The sequence below is a fragment of the Rhinolophus ferrumequinum genome, chromosome 9, assembly GCF_004115265.2.
Source record: "Rhinolophus ferrumequinum isolate MPI-CBG mRhiFer1 chromosome 9, mRhiFer1_v1.p, whole genome shotgun sequence".
In the NCBI taxonomy this organism is placed as follows: domain Eukaryota; kingdom Metazoa; phylum Chordata; class Mammalia; order Chiroptera; family Rhinolophidae; genus Rhinolophus; species Rhinolophus ferrumequinum.
In genome coordinates, this window is record NC_046292.1 from 51,822,452 (window position 1) to 51,842,640 (window position 20,189).

At 38.7% G+C, this 20,189-nt stretch overlaps 1 protein-coding gene across 2 annotated transcripts in view; it reads right to left on the bottom strand.

The window, feature by feature from the left end:
* ANKRD13C (ankyrin repeat domain 13C) overlaps nucleotides 1-1,423 on the bottom strand; it is a 61,910-nt gene extending 60,487 nt beyond the window's left edge. Inside the window, exon 1 of one of the 2 annotated variants that reach the window (XR_004423907.1) lies at nucleotides 376-1,423. Coding sequence is in view for 1 of the 2 variants with exons in the window: in XM_033115142.1 (XP_032971033.1) it covers nucleotides 376-820 (445 nt within the window). In the remaining variant the exon portion in view is untranslated. The remainder of the gene's footprint in view (nucleotides 1-375) is intronic. The other variant, XM_033115142.1, reaches the window with a different exon arrangement.
* Between the last annotated feature and the right edge of the window lie 18,766 nt (nucleotides 1,424-20,189).

The window sequence follows — 20,189 nt, forward strand, 5'->3', positions numbered from 1 at the left end:
AGCTCCCATGTTGGGAGGTGGGAAGAAAAAGAAAAGAAATACAGTTCCAAAACAAAAGGAAGAAAGCCAGGTTGAACGAGAGGCAACCTAAAATGTCTTATAATCATGAAGGCCCGTCTGAGATAAACAAAACAGCTTTCTCACAAGAAACTTTAAAGTGGGCAAGGAGGAAACATTCCTTTGCACCCACAAGAACCAATCCCCTGACCACTGGCATTCTATTACCGAATCCGTCATGATTTACAGGCATCTGGCCCGGATACTGGCCAAAGGAGAGGAAAGAAGGGTCTGTTGGAGACGAGCCTCGGATTCCCGAGGCCTGGAGAGGAACACCCGTAGGGGAAGGAGAGGTGGGGAGGGGAGAGCACTACTCACCGTGATTATCCTTCTGCCCGATATTGTGCGTGCGGATGAGAGAAGAGAGCCTCCGCACATCCCCCTTGAAGACGCACTCGTGCACCGGGTAGTGTGCGGGGCAACTGCCTCCATCTGCGACGACAGCAGTGGGGTTGGTGCCCGCTAGAAGAGTCTGGGACTGGGAGGTGGTGGTTACGGAGGAATTATGCAGCGGCAGGGCCGGAGCGCCGGGGGGATTGGAGGAGGCCGGAGCGGTCTTCAGCTGCAGCCGGTGGTGATGGTTACTGAAGATCTTATGACAGGCTTTGCCGACCTTGCCGCTGCCGCCGGTGCCAGTCCTGCCACCGGTAAAGGTGCCGCCGAGGGCAGCCGCCGCTTCTTCATCCCCGGGCTCCAGCAGGTCCCCTTCTTCTTTGCTGGGCTTGTGGTCCCTCCGCAATGAGCGGATCTTCTCCCCGGTCATCGCCTCCAGGGGCTGAAAAGGGATCCGGGAGGCTCACCGCCCGCGACGGAACTGGCGCTGCGGCGGCACAAGGCGATTAAAGCGGTGGCCAGGAGACTCCTTCGCAGCATGAACTCCCACAGAGCCCCCGAGCCCGGAACAAACGCATCTCCCGGAGGAAGAAGAGCGGGCTCTTGTCTAGGCACCAAAGGACGTGCGCTCGCTGGGGGGAGCTAGAGCTCAGGTGCTCACGACAGCAGGATCCGTGTCCCCGCCGCCGCTGCCACCGCCGCCGGAGCGGCCGCCACTGCCTTACCCCGAAAAACAGGGCACGGCCATCTTCCCCGGGCTTCTCTCGCGAGAGCTCCCCCGGGAGGGAGAAGGGAGCAAACACCGCGAGAAGTGAGCTGCCCGCTCCCTCCCCCGCACCTTGGATTCCCTGAGAGTAGCTGGGCGCCAGCACCTGCCCGGCAGCGTGATTCCGCCCAAAGGCGGACTCTCTGAATTAGGAGGCCGAGACCCGGCACTCGCCGGGGCTGTGCTTCTCGTGGAGGTTCTGTAACAACCTACGTTTAGATATTCGAGGCGTCTTACAAATGTCTTAAGCCCTCCGACTTCTGGGTCTCCCACAGAGCAGTGCAGAGTGACGCCCTGCACGCCGGATGTGATGTCACTGAGAAGCACCGGCCAGTCATTCAGTAACCATGTACTAAGGATCTACTTGGTGCCATACACTGAGCGAGGACGTTTATCAAACGCCAGCCCTGGCTCAAAGGAGCGCAGTAAAGGAGAAAAGATAGACAAGTGAAGACGATATTTAGCTGCGCGAGGAAGGAAGCGGATGCGGGGAGCTGGGTTGCACAAAAAAGGGAGAGGCAAATTTTGGTGGTGTAGTGTCCGAAAAGTCAGCATAGAAAAGTTTAGGGGCTGACCTTGGAAAATAGGCTATTCAGCAGAAAAGGAGAGGGAAGGTCACACAAATATTTGTTCATCAATTTCGGGCAGGCGTCAGAGTTTTAAGTGTGGGGAGAGGACGCTGAAGAATGGCAAATAATTGTGTAACTGTAATATCACTGGACTAGCTCATAGCCAATCTCGACCGAGCATCAAATTCTAAAAAAACACGTACATCTGACATCCATAAAGTCTTGACAAAATAAAGCTGTGGAGAACTGGAGGGGAGGGAGGTTAGCAAAATGTCCTAAAGATCTTAACCCACGTATTTCAACAAAGTCCCCTTTACTCGGACAGATGCTTCTCTCGATTTCTTGTCTTAAACTTTATTACCACCTTCATCTCCCCGCAAATAAATAAATAACCCAGTCGGAACTGACCGCTCTTCATCCCCACCCCCCTCGCCACTCAGGTTTCACCTCCCCTCTTCTTTCAAATGTATTCAAATCAATCTCTCCCCTTCTTCCTTTTCTTTCTTTTTGGTGGGGGGTGGGGATTTTTCCAATACTGTTCAAGCATTACCCAATCAGCACCTCAAAATATCCTACTCAGAAGGCAAGAGAGAATGAACACATACACACAAGTGCGTTTTGTTCTTTCACAAGGGCCAATATTTGTTAACTCTAAATCAGGCAGTATGCTTGGCACTTTACATGCTGTTTGTTATCTCCTTGTGATAAGTATCATTTTCACCAATCTTCATTTTGATAGGAGAGAGCCTCCTCATGATAGAGATTCTAAGTTCCCTTTTTATTTGGGACTCTGGTCTTTTTGAAAGCTTTCTTTTCTTTCTTTGCCTTTTAATGATTCTGTTTTCTATACATTTACTATGCATACTAATTTAAATGCTTTTATTTACTTCACCCCAGGGCTGGCCCGGTGACTTGGGAGAGGCTTTGCATTTGTATGGGATCCACTCCAGGCTCCAACTTAAATCTACATAACATATGCAACAAGGGGGGGAATGACAATGAGCCAAGTGAGTAGTCCTCCCGCCCGTACTAAGTTTTCTTCCCTGTAGAGATTTTAAGTTCCCTTTTTCTTAAGTTTTCTTTTCCCCTTTCTTATCTCCTACCCCCTGCTTTAAATAATTACCCTAAAACTTGTGGTTTATACTTGTTGATTGTAATCATTGAAGCCTAATGTTCTTTCCAACCCATTCTGGGCCCAGCTCCTAGACAATTGACGCCACCTGAGTAACCAGTTGAATGGCCACAGGCTCCCTGAGAACTGACGGATTTTCCATCATGTAGCCACCCTGCATCAATAGCTTTGGGCTCTGCTTTTAAGAAATTTATTAATTAAAATCTATTTTCACTCATTCAAGGGTCTTGGGGATACAGATGATACCCCAACAAGATTACCAGTCCCAGCCAAAGAAGCCAACAAGGTCTTCCAGGCGGATCTCGAGACCCCTTCCTCTCATCTAAGATCAGATGGGGTGAGACTTCCGTGAATTCCCCAATAGGTAGGGACAGCTCTACACCCCTGCCCAGCAAGAGGCAGATACAGAAGAAAAGACCTCCTGTCCCTCAACTTCCCATGGAGATTTTATGGGGATCATGTCTCTCAAGGGGAAAACAAGGTAGGCAGTTGGAGATAGACATTGGGTTTCTGCATTCCTGCACATCCAACACAACCCATAAAATGTGACCTCCCTTCTCTTCCCCTTTTCATTGTAATTATCTACCCCTGTGAGGAACAAATGGGTACAAAATCCCCAACTGGATTAAACCAGTCACTCACACCTGCGCAATAAAGGCCACAATGACCTTTATTTCACCTGGGCCTCCTCATACCATCATTATAATATCATACATATGCTGGGAAGTTTATTATAATAGACTGAATTCTGGGAAGGAACATGCGCAGTCTAAAAAGATGAGGTAATAGCCTCTTGTCAATCACAGGTGTCAATCAAGTAAGTGGTCCCATGCCAGGAAAGGAACAGCCCATTCTAGAGGAAAAAAAAGGATAAAAACTCTAAGTCATAGCCAGTCACCGCCTTTGAGTCTCTTGAGCTTTGCCTTTGGTCGGTGCTTTGTGGTGTACTTTCTCCAAGTAATGCCACCTTTGGGCCCTTGGGCCTTTGGGCTTTTTGAGCCTTGCTTTTGCTCGGGGGCCCGCTCCAAACCCTTTGGAGTGTACTTTTTCTTCTAATACACTGCTCTTTCACTACTTTACCTTGGTATTTCGTTCAGTTCTTTGTTCGAGAAGCCAAGAACATGGACACCGCACCGAAGAGGGCCCTTCCTCCGGCAGCTGGAGCGGCTAAGATTCCAGTTTTGCTCGAAGGCCCGGGTTCGACATCTGGTCTGGGGATCTAGCCCGGACTCTGCCCAGGTTCGACCCCCAGTGTGAGAGCCAAGCCTGGACATCGCTCCGAGAAGGGCCCACTCTCTGGTAACAATTTGACAGTTGAAAAAACTTGCCCAATGCCTTAAAGCTGGAATGCAGTACAGTCAATTCTGACTGCAGGACTAGAGATAAAGGAAGGCGCCAGATCATGCAGAACTTTGTATGTCATCTTAAATGTTTAGACTTTATCCTAAAAGAAATGGATAGCCTTTTAGGGATGTTTACCGGGAACAGCATGCCTTTTAGAAAAGTCATTCCCTTATACTTTGGAAAAGAATATATTGAGAAAAGATTACAAGGAGACTACTCTAGAGACAAGGAAACTGAGAGATTACTGTAGAAATCAAATAACAATAATAATGTGTTAATATTTTGGTGTAAAAGTCAGGTAAAATATATACATCACATAGGGTGAACAGTGGTTATCTCTAGACAGTGGAATTGCTAAATCACATTGCTTGAATTTCTTTTTACAATGAGAAAATTACTTTTTATTAATGAGAAAAAAATAAGTTAATTTTTTAAAGCATGCATTAATTCAGGTGATAAGAGATAATAATGAGAGCATGAACCAAATTAGTAAGAGTGAGGCTGGAGACGGTTTAAGAGATGTTTAAAAAATGAGTTCAGTTTTGGCATATTGAATTGAAGATTTTTGTTACCCAGGAGTTAGATGGTACATATATGTTTGGGATATTTTGAAATGAACCTTAAGAGACAGAGATCTGGGTTAAGATTCAGGAGTTATCATTTACACAGTAATTGATGCCACAGAAGTCATTGAGTTCCTCAAGGAATTGTGTAGAGTGAGAAATTAGTACCCAGTCTAGAAAAAAACCTTGAAAACACCAATATGTAAAGAACGTGTACAGAAAGCATCCTATTATTATCGAAAACCTATACCAAATAGTCTACTATTCTATCTGTGAAGTATCTTATCACTGGATCCAGAATTTAAAAGTACCTTATTAGTGGCTGACACTCATGGACAGATGTGAAAAGTCCTAAGTGTCTTCCCTCAAAAACTCAAAAACTTTAGACTTCAAAAATAACATTCAGCCCTTACTTTTAAGAGCTCCACAGTAGAATAGGGTGAAATGATATAGAAATATAAGATTAAAATACATTGTGAAAAATGTAAGACTTGAAATTATATGAGATCCTGACATAATGAAGAAGAAATTATTCATTTTATCTGAAGGAAATGAAAGTCAGGTGATCAGGAAATATTTCTGGAATAGGTAATGTCTGGACTGGGTTTTAAAGAACATGTAGGAGTTGGCCAATTAGACAAGGGGAAAAAGATATAATAGGTAATAATAGCCATCATTTATTGAGAGCTTACCATGCGCTAGACATTGTTCTAAGCAAATTTCAATAACTAGTTGATTTAATCCCCACAAAAAATCTATGGGGTACTTACGGTCCCTGTTTTATAGATGAGGCAACTCTGGCACAGGAAGTGATCATCCACCTGATGAACAGAGGTAAAAAGAATAGTATGTATAAATACAGCACGATACCTGAGAATCATTGGAGCATAGCATGTGACAGAAAAAGTGATGGTAAATGTGACTAGAAAGAAATGCCTGAGCTAAATCACAAAGAACACCTGTATAAAACTTGGACTCTATATAGGCAATGGAGAGTTTGCAAAGGATTTCAAACACAATAAAGATAGAATCACTTTTAATCACCATAATATACAATCAACCTATATTCCAAAGATAGGAGATTTTGCCAGTCTTTCCAGCTTCACCTCCTACCACAATGCCAAATTAATTCTTCATTCTAAACCAAAACAATCTGATGTCCTTTACCCTCCCTCATGCATCCATGCCTTTGCACATGCAGTTCAATATGACCCAAACTCATATCTTTATCATTCACCTAGATACCTCCTTCAATCTGTCTAAAATTAGTTCAAATAGTAGCTCTTCTTAGCACAAGATTTTGTTTTTGTTTTTTAACTTGGTATAGAATTCAGGGGTCCAGGAAATTACATCAAGCTAAGGCTCTAAATAAAATTTAGCATGTCCTTCTATTATGAATGTAGGCCACAAACTACAATAGTATTAGCAATACTTGTGCTTTTGCAACCAAAAGAAACCACAGATATTTTTGTATCACATTACAATTGCTATAGATAACTCAAAATATCATGTGCATTCATCACTACCTTAAAATTATGTTAATAATTAAGCCCACCAGTAGATCTTGCTCTTTAATGAGCTAATAAAGCAGCACATATATTACTATATCATAAATTTGTCTTTAAAAATATTTCGATAACTATTTTAATACACTATATTTCCTTTGTAATCCAAACTATTGTATACATTTAAAAACACTGTTCTGTAATTGCGTCCCTAGGCTTTACCATACTGCCAAAGAGGTCCAAACAAAAGTTAGTATCTCCTCAGGAGTCTTTAATGACACCTGCCCTTCCCTCCCCTTCTCTCCTATCCAACACCCCACCATTTTGAATTAGGAGTCCCTCTTTTGCCTTCTTTCTGACTTCCCATTTTAACTTTTGCATGCCTCTGATATTTTTGTCTGCCTCTTTAATTAGTCCTTTCAGCTGAGTACTGGAACTATGTTTTTCACCATTGTATGCACAGTACCTTACAGATGTGAAATAGTGAATGCTTAATATTAATAATAAACAGTTGTAGAATTAAACAATCACTTAGAACATAAAACCCCAAAGTATCTAAACCGTACCAAGACAACTGTAAACTAAGTGACAAGATGCTAAATAAATTTAAATAATCCCAATCTGACTGCACTGAAGTTTACTACTGTCTTGGATTCTTATGTGAGGCCTAAGGGTAGATATATCATTTTTGGATTTTATTTTTACATTTACAAATAACAGTAAATTCAATTGAAAGTGGCTTCAAGGGATTTATTGACTTACATAACTGAAAGGTGAAGAGATATGTCTTCAAGAGTGACCTCCTCCTCCAAAGGAAAAAAAAAAGAGCGACCCCCCTCCCCCCACCAAACCACCTGTTAGTTTCTTGGTGACTCTCTGTGAGCCTCTCCCTGTTTGGAGCATCCTCGGAAGGCCAGCTTCCCTCAAAGAAACAAGATAGCTGCCAGTGGTAATAGGGGCCACATGCTTCCTCCTTCAGATCCAGAAGGATGGCCCACAACTACAGAATCCTTGTGCTTGACATTCATAAAAGGACCCTGTCCAATCCTTGGGTCCAGGAAAATGATTGGCTCATGCCTGGGTTACATGAACAAATCTCTGTATAGGAGAAGATTACCCTGATCGGCTTTGTCCAATCAGCACTCATTTTTGAGCCGGGCAGGGTGGGGCCAAACCCTCCAAACTGAAAAACTATTTCATAATGAGAATGAGGTGAGAAAGATTCTGAGGAGACAAACACTAGAGTGGTCAGGAAAAGTACTGTGCCCATAGATTAAAAGTGAAATTTTACTTGGAAATAAAAAAACTGCCTATTATCACACTGTCTTGGACTAAATATGATGAAGTATGTTGTGATTTTCAATTATATCAATATGTAATGAGTAAATAACTTTACTGCCAAACAATATATTTACTTTTTATTCAAATATTACCAATATAAAATTTAATCCAGTAACTATATGATTCATTTATTTAATTACTAGATAATATTCTGGCTCTACAGACTAGCACTTCTTAATTTACCTCCTGGTATAGCGAAGAACCCAAATAATGATCTATTTGACTTGAATAGCACTAAGACATACCATCTGATAAGTGTCTTTCAACTGTTTCGAATGAAGATTTGTTAAATGCCTTATGTACACTAATACCCAACAATGACTAGAGGATTAAGCCTAGTTCTAAGGATGAATATTCTGAATTTTAGCAGAAATGTATGATCCTGTACTAGCTTAGACAAAGCACATAATCCCCATCTTGGAGTCTTCATTTACTAAGAGCAATAGTATCACTATGAAATATAGAGTGTACTACACAAAATAATGAAATTTCACTGGTTATACTTTATAAATGTGTCAGTGGACCTAAAATTAAGATTGGTAGTTACTAATCCTACTAAATTCTCTTTATATTGTATATTAATATATTTCAAATATAATCATTAGAGCAAGTTTAGTCTACATCTTGTTTTTTCTTTTTCTCTGAAGGTTTGCATTTCATATTTTCACAATAACCTAGAATATGATTTTTCTATACTCTATATTGGTTGAGCAAGGCCTAGGAGAATTTTAGTTGGATAGATGATACAGCTGCTTGGGTAATGAAATTATCATCTTGAACATCCCCTGACAACACTGCTAACAGTGCACTGACAGATGAAAATAGCAAACCATGTAAATCAATACCTTCTCCACACATTTTACAACCATCTTCCTAGGTCTCAGTATTTTTCTTTTTTCTCTAAATCTCCCCACTTCCTCTCTCTGAGGCAATGCTGGGCACTTCCCTTCTACTATTTCTGATTATTAGTGATTTAGTCAGATTTTGATTAAGTAATCAGAAAAACTCAGAGAGGAAGGGGTTGCCAAGGAAACCCAGAGCCAATAGCTGTGGAAGTTCCAGAAGCAAGCAATTCCACAGACACAGATGAATACACAGACTTATGAAGGGGGAGGGGGAGGAAGGAAAGATGCCAGGAGCATAATGAGAGGACAAGTCAATATGAGACGAAAGGAAAAAGATAAAGTGCACCGTTCATAAATGAAATTATTTTTAGATCACCAACCAAGGCCTGGAATAAAAGATGAAACACAGATATGAATGGGTTTTTCAATGAAAGAAAAATTAAGACACAATAGATAGAGATTAAATGGCATAGATGGATAAGGGTCAGTACTTGTGTCCATGGCTTCCTGGTTCTGTATTTTAAATGACTTTATTGCCCAGAATATATCTAACTACATGCTGTATCAATTAGCTTAAACATTCCTCAAGAGACCATCCAAGTGAACATGTCCAATATAGAAATTATCTCCTTCAGCAATCCCAATGGCCAAGCCTGTGTATCACTTTCATTATCTTTAACTCTTCCATTTCCCATGGCCCCACATTCAACCAGTCACCAAATCTCACATATAGCTCTAAAATTGAACCATTCCTCTTGATTTTACAATGGCCATACTTGAGTTCAGGCTACTGTCACTTGAAACTTCCTCCAAAATGTGTCTCTTGCTTCCATTTTTTCACTCATGCACGTATATGCAGAACAACCACATCCACACACCCCTTGGATTGCCAGATTTGTCAAATAAAAGTACAGGATACCCTGTTAAATTTGAATTTTAGATTCAACAATTTTTAATTTAAGAATGTCCCAAATGTTGCATGAGACAATATTGCAAGGATTGCAAATATCCATTCAATATTTGGGACATACTTATACTAAAAAAAAATTGTTTTTTTATCTAAAATTCAAATTTAAGTGGTCAGCTTTACTCACGCTTCAACCATTTGCTTGTGTTATTTAGAGTTACATAGGTAGTTAAAGTTCAAAATCAAAAGTACAGGAATAATAACACCAATTATCAGGATAGCGGTTCTATGTAACATGAAGGGAAAAAAAAATGCCATCAGTTGGGATACATCAATAAGATCAAAGAACGAGACAAAAATCATGACTACAGAAGAAATTCACAACTTTAACAAAGACAATGAAGACACTGAAATTGTTAAAGATTTTGCTTATTTTGGTTCAGTCATCAATTCAAATGGAGACTGCAGCCAGGAAAAGAGAAGGCTGAGACTTGGAGGGGCAGCCATGGAGGAATTAGGAAAGATCATAAAGAGCAAAGATGTGTCTGTCATTAGAGACCAAAGCTAAGATCATCCACACCTTCATTTTTCCAATTATTATGTACAGATGCACAAGTTGGACAGTGAAGAAGGCTGATAGGAAAAAAAAAAAACCCAGATTTATTTGACATGTGGTTTTGGAGGGTGCCAGAATGACAAACAAGTGGGTAGTCCTAGAGCAAATTACACCTGAAACGCTGCTAAAGGCAAAAATGACAGAACTGAAGTTGTCCTACTTCAGGCACATCACAAGAAGGCAGAGTTCTTTGGAGAAGACAATAATGCTGGAAAACAATAGCAGGCAGAAGGAAAAGAGGAAGACCAAATATGAGATGGATTGACACCATAGACATGATTCTACAGGGGCTGGGTGGGGCTGTTGAGGACAGGACTTTGTGGATGTCTCTCATTTGTAGAGTTGCCAGGAGTCAGAGCTGACTCAGCATCATGTAATACACATAGGGATAAACAAGGAAATTCCGTCATATGTGTGTTTGTATTAAGTGCATATTTTTAATTTTTGGATATTTGGATTTCACCCCCACCCTTTTTTAATTAAAGTTTATTGGGGTAACAATGGTTAGTACAGTTACATAGATTTCAGGTGTACAATTCTGTAATACATCATCTATAAATCACATTGTGTGTTCACTACCCAGTCAGTTCTCCTTCCATAACCATATATTTGTGATTTTTCCCTTTTTTAAAGGATATTTTTTTTCTTAAGCTTTGTGATACATACACATATTTTTAAAATAATATTGTGCTTGTTGTGTGTCTCAAATATTTATAATAAATATTTTAAAAATCTTAATAGCCTTCTAGATAAAGTCCAAAGAACCGAACATGGATTACAAACACTTTCATGGTTTCACTGACCCTGTGTACCTCTCTAATCTTGCCTCTTTCAATTTGTACACAACAGTCTGGTTATGCTGAACAGTTTTTCTCAAAAGATCTCCAAGCCTTTATCCATAATCTCTCGATCAAGAACTGAGCTCACCCTCCTTCCTCTTGTCACTAAGTCTCAAATTAGTCCTCAGTATCTTCAAGAAAACTTCTCTGGCACCTTATCTACGTCTGGGTTAGGTACTTCTCTTGTGCACTTACAGAACATTCCGCACTTCCACCATCACTTACCACTTATTTGCACCATAGTATAATTTTTGACTTACTTTTCTGTATCTCTCATTAGAATATAATTTCTAAAAGTTTAGAGATTACGTCATATTCACCCTAATATCTATGGCTGCTCCCAATGCCTGGCACTAGTGGGCCCTCATTAAATATTTGCTGATGGAATTAATAAGTTAATTAATGGTAGGCTAGTTTATTTAACATTCTTGAAGCATGATATAATTTTACTTTTAATATGAACCCTGTTTTATAATCAGTATTTGGATGGAATCATAAATCTTACCACTTCATAGTGTGTAGATTAGACAAAGTTTGGTTTCAGTATCATCTGTCACCTAAACTAGGTCTTGCTTTTGTTGTTTAGGGTTAAGATTGGTACATCGTAAGTGTTCCCCAGCTTGTACAAATCACACTTACGCATATATGTGGTAAGCTTAAGAAAATTTCTTTGCATGTCTGTAAATTTAAACTTTGTGAATAGAGTAGGTATTATTCTATTATATGGTAGGTATTATGCATTGATATATACCATTTGCATTTATGAAATCTAAAAAAAATTTTGTTGTTACCTGTATTTTCTTCTCAGCCAGCTCTTTTCCTTCATTTCCCTTAAAGTCCAGGTGCTGCTAACTAGATTATGTTTAACAGCTCCTAACTCCATCTGCAAAAACAGTGCATTATTACCTTAATAAAATAATACAACTGTCCTTTACTATGGATTTGCCTCCATCAGTTTTCTCTCTGCTATTCAATCTGTTCTCTGGATACTACTATTAATTTTGCCAACATTCTTCCTTCAATCCTGATTTTAAGATGCTTCTTAGAGTCTTTGCTTCTCAGCATTTCCTTCTTATTAATAGATAAAAAATCAGATACTGGGGAAGAGTTGAGGCTGGAGCAATTTGTACAGTGAAAAACATTATGTGAAACATGTATCATGCGGATGCTATCTCTACTCCAGCTGTATCCTCTCTGTTTATTTCCACTTCTCAAATTTTCTAATTCCAGCTCTCAAGTCATTCTTATCTTCACATTCTACTTTTGTAGATTCCAAAATAGTATTATCTGGGTCATTTTGAGGCAATATCTGAGTAGAAAAATAAGTCAATTGATCTTATAATTATTGAGGGCCCCCTATTGCTGAAATGTAAACCACTGTGGTTATTTGACTGCTATGAGCATTTGGCTCAGGGAATGCAAACAGCCATTGTTTGGAGAATGTTGGCTGAGAGTAAAGAACCTTTTATACTAGCACTTACTACAATGGATTCACCATCATCTGTGAGCTGGTCCTCAGTATGACAAGCAAAGAAATCTAATTTCGTCAGCATTCTGAGAGTGAGTCCATTTCCCAGGGATGGACTTGAGATAGCCAAGGATAAAAGACTAACATATCAGAATTCCAATCTAAAATAAATGATCAAGTGGATTAGAAGTAGTCATCAGCACATCTCCCTGTAGACAAACTACATACAAAGCCAACTAAGCAGAAGGCTGCTTGGTGAGACTGGAAGCAGAATAAGAGGAGTCCGTTATTTGATTCTAATGTTTAATGGCATTGTGTTTTGAGAGCCTGACGTGCCCTGTTCCACAGGAGCAAAATTTCTGTCTGTGAGGCAGATGGAGACTCACCAGACCTGCAGAGCGCCAACCCACTCCTCACCAACACACCATGCTTAAATGGCCAGTGCCAACCTATGCCTCTGTGACTTCGTTTTTCTTTGCATTTCTGGATGATTTACACTCTTAATTCCCCAGTCTCATATCCATCTACTTCTCACTGTTTTTCTTTAGATATATTAAAACAATCAAAGTGGTTATTGTCAAGAGTGACCCAGGAAGCCATTATGTTTATTTATGACTTTGCCCATCTCTATTCAAATTCACTTTGTGATCATTTCAAATTTTAACTTTCAAATTACTTATTCCCCTTATTTTTACATTATGGGAAGGATTCTCACTGTAGTATCTATATAATGATAATGCATAAAATAAAATGCAAAATATTTTTAATGTTTCATCTCAAGAAGTAGGAATTGGGAATATTACACATGCATATGATCTACCAATTGAAGTATTTGTTAGACTTTTTAAACTACCTTCTACATGTGCACCCACATACACATGCGTACACATACACACAATTTAGGACAATTATTCTTAGTTCTTGAATAACCATAGATAATAAAAAAAAAAAAAGGAGGAGGAGAAAGTGGTGGGAGAGGAGGAGGGGAAGAAGGAGAATAAAGTCATCCAGATTAATTTTAAATAAAAAATATTACAATACATGTACAGCCTAATTTTGATGAATCAGTCTCTAATTTTTAAATACCATGTAATTTTTAAAACACTATCTTTTCCTTTCATACTGCACTTAGGTATTTCCTATCATTCTGTGTTCCTGAATTTTCAACAAGGCCCAGATATATATTTTGGTTTCTTTCCACACTCTATTGTTCATTGTACGAAGATTATTTCATTCTAAACATAATTTGAGTTTGGTGCTATGGCTATTCATCATATATGTTGTTTTGCTAAATCTATATTTTTAATATCCAATTTATGTTACTTTAGCATCTCCTTATTTTCTGAGATTCTTTTCTCAGAAATTTTAGCAAGCACATATGCTCTGAGTGACCATTTTGAATTAAAACCTTTTGATTAGGTATGTTTCATTTATGTAATTATAATAATCTTATTGTTATAACACATTGACTAAATAAGTAAGGCATTTTGCATGTACAGTGTATCAGTGCGGACAACAAATTTTTAATATTATTATTTGCTATGATGTTTTAACCTTTTAGTCTTCAACATAAGAAAATAGCTGCACATATTTATCTAACAAAACACAATTAAAAATTAATAATAATTGTTTTTTGTGGTTCCTAGTAATAAATCCTGTCTTTTTTTTTTTTTTTAATCATAGTGTAAGTTATATTCTTATGCAATATTCAGGATTGCATTAACACCCAGTAGTTCTTAAACAATATTATCAAATAACCATATAAATTCCAAATGCAGTAAAGGCTAGCAAACTTATTTTTATTTTCTCATTGTCAGAAATTTAAACTTCTTTTTAAAAAAATTTATTTTTTTAAGAAAAGTTTTAAGTTCACCACAAAATTAAGAGGAAGATACAGATTTCTCACATACCTCCTAACCCCACACATGCATAGCCTCTCCCATTATCAACATTACTCACCAGAGTGGTAGATTTGCTACAACTGATGCACTTGTATTGACACATTATACTTAGCCAAAGTCCATAGTTAACCTCAGGGTTCACTCTTGTACATTTTGTGGGTTTGGACAAATGTATGACATTTATTCACCATTATATTTCCATACAGGCTATTTTCACTGCCTGAAAAATCCTCTGTGTTCCACTTCAATTATGATACTCTTTCTAGTCACTCAAATACATACTGTTCATTAAGCACTTAGGGTAACAAACTTTATTTCTTACATACATTATTAACAACACAGCCTTCACTCCAAAGTACAATCAATCATTAGAGTGAAATATATTGCTATTAACTCATGGTAACTTGAATTTATTGTGTCTTATGGCTGTTCAAAGAAAAAGAGACCTATAGGCCTGGACATGGTTAGCCAGTCACAGAATCAACCCATGGATTATATTCTGCGCAAGTCAGAGGAATTATTTCTATTACCATAGAAACTAAAAAATTATAAGACTGACATTCATAACAATAGCCATTCATCAATTGTTTACTACATAAGACATCATTCTAGATACTTTACCTCTAGATGCTTTGTCTTCACGGTGACTCTGACAGTACTTCTCAAATCATCTGTGGTAAAGTATCAGCTTTGTTCTATTTGCAATCTGTTGCAGATGGATACTTTTGTAAAATACAACAAAAACAAATAGCTAGAAAAATGAAAATTTTAAATGTCATACAAAATTATATTAGAGTCAAAAGACATAAAATTACTCTGTCAAATTTTTTAAAAAGTTTCTATTTCTCATTCTTAATTTCTGACCTTTAACAAATATTAGGTTGGTGCAAAACTAATTGCAGTTTAAAAGGTTAAATATTGCAAAAACCGGGGCGGCCGGATGGTTCAGTTGGTTAGAGTGCGAGCTCTGAACCACAGGGCTGCCGGTTCAATTCCCACATGGCCAGTGAGCTGCGCCTTCCACAACTAGATTGAAGACAAACTGCTAGAGTGAAGACAACCAGCTGTGGGAGGGATGGCTGGATGGCTCAGCTGGTTAGAGCACGAGCTCTCAACAACAAGGTTGCCAGAAATGGGATGGTGGGCTGCGCCCCCTGCAATTAAAGATTGAAAACGGCAACTGGACCTGGAACTGAGCTGCGCCCTCCACAACTAGATTGAAGGACAACAACTTGGAGCTGATGGGCCCTGGAGAAAAACACTGTTCCCCAATATTCCCCAATAAATATTTTTTAAAAATTTTTTTCAAAAACCTCAATTACTTTTGCACCAACCTATGAAGGACACTGATAGGCAGACTACACTTAGAGTAGCACTATCCTATGCAAAACAGGAACTATTACTTCTACTGTTCTGTTGAAAAAAACTGAGGCTTGAATAACTAAAGTAACTTACTTGAATTTATTCAGATAATCAGTGGAAAAGCCCAAATTTACCCAGGATTGATTTCAAATTCTGAAGTTTTCATTAGGTATAATACAAGGTTTCATAAATAATTGTAAAAATTGTGCTTTGCAACACGTAGCTATTGGCCACATGTGGCTATTTAAATTAATCTAAATTATATCAAATAAATTTTATTTCTTCAGCTCTTCAATTGCACTAGTGACATTTCAAGTACTAAAAAGTCATGTATGGTTAGTGGCTACTATATTTTGACAGTACAGATAGAGGGAATTTGCATCCTCCCAGAAAGTTCTATCAGACTTGGCCACTCTAGAATATAATTCCACTTAGGGATTATTTATTTGATTTATAGGTTAGAATCTATATGAAACTCAGTTTAATATGCTTTAATTTTTTAATTTGAGAAAGAAAATTCTCAAGAAATAGATATAAGGATGGCATGGTCCTTGGGGAAAGAAAAACTTCAAAATATTTAAAAAACATGTATACATACAATATGAATTGCTTTCTTATATACCAGCAATAAATAAGTAGAATTTAAAATTAAAAACATAATACCATTTATATTAGCATCCCCCAAAATGAAATACTTAGGGATAAATCTAACAAAATATGTGCAAGGTCTATATGAGGAAAATCACAAAACTCTGATGACAGAATCAAAGAATTAAATAGAGATATTTCATCTTGATGAATAGGAAGGCTCAAAATTATTGAGATGTAGGTTCTTCCCAACTTGATCTATAGATTCAATGCAATCCCATCTTAAAATCCCAGCAAGTTATTTTGTGGATATTGACAAACTGATTCTGAGAAGCAAAGGACCCAGAATAGCTAATGCAATATTGAAAGAGAAGAACAAATTTGGAGGAGTGTCACTACCTGACTTCAACATTTATTATAAAGCTACAGTAAGCAAGACAGCATAGTATTGACAAAACAATAGACAAAGAGATCAATAGAACAGAACAAAGAGCCCAGAAATAGACCCATATCAATATAGTCAACTGATCTTTGACAAAAAGGCAAAGGCAGTATCCTTGTCATGTTTTCATATTAAAGTTATGTAAGCATCATAAAATAAACTGGAAAATTTCCATCTTTTGCTATGACTAGAGTAGTTTAAATCCTTGCTAGTCAAAGTGTGGGCTATGGACCACCTCTATTGGTATCACAGGAAGCTTGTTAGAAATGCATAACCTTAGACATAACATAACATCTACTAAATTAGTAACTGCATTTAACAAGATCCCCAGGAGTTTCCTATGTACATTTATGTTCTGGAAGCACTATTAAAAATAATACTGAAATTATCTGAGCTGTTAGGTATGTAATCATTTTTCAATGGTAGAATTTACATCATGTTGCGTCCAGCGCAACACGGGCAGTGAGAGAACGAGAAGGGGCGGCGAAGGGTTAAGAAAGAAACAGAAATCAAGAAAGTTTTGAAACAGGGGCCAAGGGTCTCACAGCCTCAAAGGACTGAGAGCCTGGAATCGGGCCACCTTGTGGCTTTTATTTGTGCACATAAAAGGAAGTAGCATTGTTTTTGTTAGGGTCTGTGAGTCTCATACATCATACCAGAAAACTGGTTCAAACCAATAACCCTTGCCTGTCGAAAGTCCCATGATGTGTAAATAATTATTGTTTGTACCTCCCCAGGGGACAAAACCTTTATGTTGAAAACTTACTGAGATGGAGAACTGATGTTGTCACATCAAGCATCACTTCCCAAGCAGGTTGTGGGAAGGAATACAACCACGGAGGCAGAAGCTCTCCTCAGACGGGGGATTGTGGGGGTCTATGTCCACCTCTATCAACCCCGCAAATTCTCCTGGTGGTCCCCACACAACTGTGCCTGTCTTAGGTTGTTCCTTTCTTGAGGAATCTTACCCGTCCTTGGCTAGCCAGCCATCCTTTGGGGCCAAACAAGGAGATGGCATAAAGGTGAAACAATGTCCCTGAAAGGAATAGTCTCACAGACTCTTCTTTCTTTGTAGGGATAGGTATGAGGGGACAGACAGGCATGCTGCTGTGTGACATCACTTGTCTAATCTCTGTTCTTTGGTCTATTCAAGTTTTCCTTCTTTCTTGAGTCAATTTTGGTAATGCTTATTTTGCTGGAATATTATCCACTTCTGTCTTGTCAATTCTGATGCCAAAGTTACTGTTTGTATCCTCTTGCAATTATTTTAACCTCTTTTACATTTACAGTTATATCTCTACCATTTAAGTTGATGTCTAGCTTCTCTAATATTCTCTTTCACTGACTGTTCATTCTATTTCCTAGACTGATCTTTTGTTTAGCTCCCTGGTCCTAGGTGGATGCTGTAGTATGTCACCTGTATTCCCCTGTAGGATTTAGGCCCTCATTCTCCCTGCGTTGAATGTTGGTGGCTAATGACTCAAAACGGAATCTCTCTCTGGGGACTGTCTTTACCTGAAGAGAGCCAGTTTATTCGAGGACATACCCTCTCCTTGGACATAACCCATATGCACTGACTGATGCATGAGGGCAAGCCCATGCCCCTTGCTTCAAGGCAGAACAACGTTGAAGGGCCATTCCAGGTCCTGAATGCCCCATAGTTACTGCTAAAGCCTATTACAACTATACAGTAGTTTGACTTTTCCTTCTGCCCAATTCTCTTTACTTCACCCATCACAACTCTTGTTTCCAAGAGCACTCCCTAATAAATCTCCTGTACACAGATCTCAGGGTTGCAGAGACTATGTCCAGGGGAAACGGACATACCACAGTCTATTGAATGAGTTACATTTTCCTTTGTCAGCTTTGAGTGTTAAGTCTGGTTGTAGTGGTAGCCTGAGATACAGTGGTGCCTCTGGTGGAGAACAACAGTGTTTTCTTTCCTTGCATGGGCGGGTGGTAATCTGCCAGTGCTGGTGAGGCCCTTTGTCTCTGTGATCCCCGATCTCCCCATACTCTCCCCGCCACAGGACAACAGGGCAGTCAGGAGGACCAGGCGTTCCCACTTGGAGCCATCTTGCTTCTAGCTTCCTGTAGTCCCCATATCACCATTTGGTGCAGAAGAAGCATATGGATAGGAATTAGGAGTGGAGGTCAAGAAATCTCATTCAGGTCACCAGATTTTCAGGATCCTACGATTTCAGGAAAATCCTACAGATTTTCATTTTTAAAATCCTTTCAATACAAGTAATCAACAACTCTTCAGATGTAGAATACTTAATTATGTCCTTTAATTTTTATAAAATTTCCATATAGAAGTTCACTGAAATTTAAAAGAGAAGGGGAAAAGATGCATGGAAAGAGGGAAGGAGAGAGAAGCATTTTGAGTTGATTTTTTAAAGACATGGATATACATATTATTGTAGGGTTTTGGGTTTGTTTGTTGTTGTCGTTATTGTTGTTTTTGGTTAATGTTACAATTGCTGTTCTAGCATGTTGATTCTTACCTTATCTTGACACAGATTTCTAGAACATTTCTCCAAGGAGCTGTGGAGAAATTGGGAATTGAACATGAAACTAATAATAACAACTTATAAACACAGGATCAAGCATAGTGTGCTATACACAGTAGGTACTCAAGAAATATCTTTTTGATTTGATTTTTAAAATCAGAACATGAGATTCCTTGGCAACACTTTGAATGGACTGATTAGCATTATTCTACCTCTTTGTGCACTTTTGGAAAAATTGTGCATGATTAAAATAGATAATATTTATTGCATATTTACTATGTGCCAGGTCTGTTCTAAAAACATTACAGGTGTTGATTCATTTAATATTCACAACAGTCAGATGTAGAAACAGAGTATTCCATGTCACATATGTCAATTCTTAAAAATAGACACATTAGAAGCTCAACTACTATTCTATCCAGTCTTCCTAGAGCAAGACTCCTGCCGTACCAAGTAGCCATATGATGAGTGCAATTATTATGGGCTAGAAAACTTTGCGCACTCCATGAGTATCTCTAAAACTAAGCTGCTCTGACTTCTGTGCTCCTACGATACCTTACACATTCCTCTATTATGACACTTAACCCAACAAAATGAAGAAACTATGTGTGTATGTGTCTCTCCCACTAGTACATGAATACTTCCAAGGCAAGAAGCTGATTCTATTTATCTTCTACTTAGAGTGTCTGAATCATGGCTTACGGTCATGATTCAGCCAAAATAAATTTGGCTGAATTAATATTTGGATAAGCACTAACCTGCTTTTTGTCCAAGCAGGGGGTGGAGTTTTTTCTATATTTATTTTTTCAACAAATATTTATTGCACACCTACTACAAGTATGTACCAGACACTGTTGTAGGTGTTAATATATAGGAGTCAACAAAATAAAAGACTATAGACTTTTATAGTCACTATGGTGAAATTTCACTATGGTGAAATTCGGTGAAATTCGGGCAAAATAAGAGAGGTCAGGGTCTGGGGAGGAAATGATTGAGATCTTAATTAATGTGGTCGGGGTCTCATTGAGAAGGAGGTGCCATTTGAGCAATGACCTAAAGGTGGTGAGGGAATCAGCTATGGATGATTTGATGGAAGGG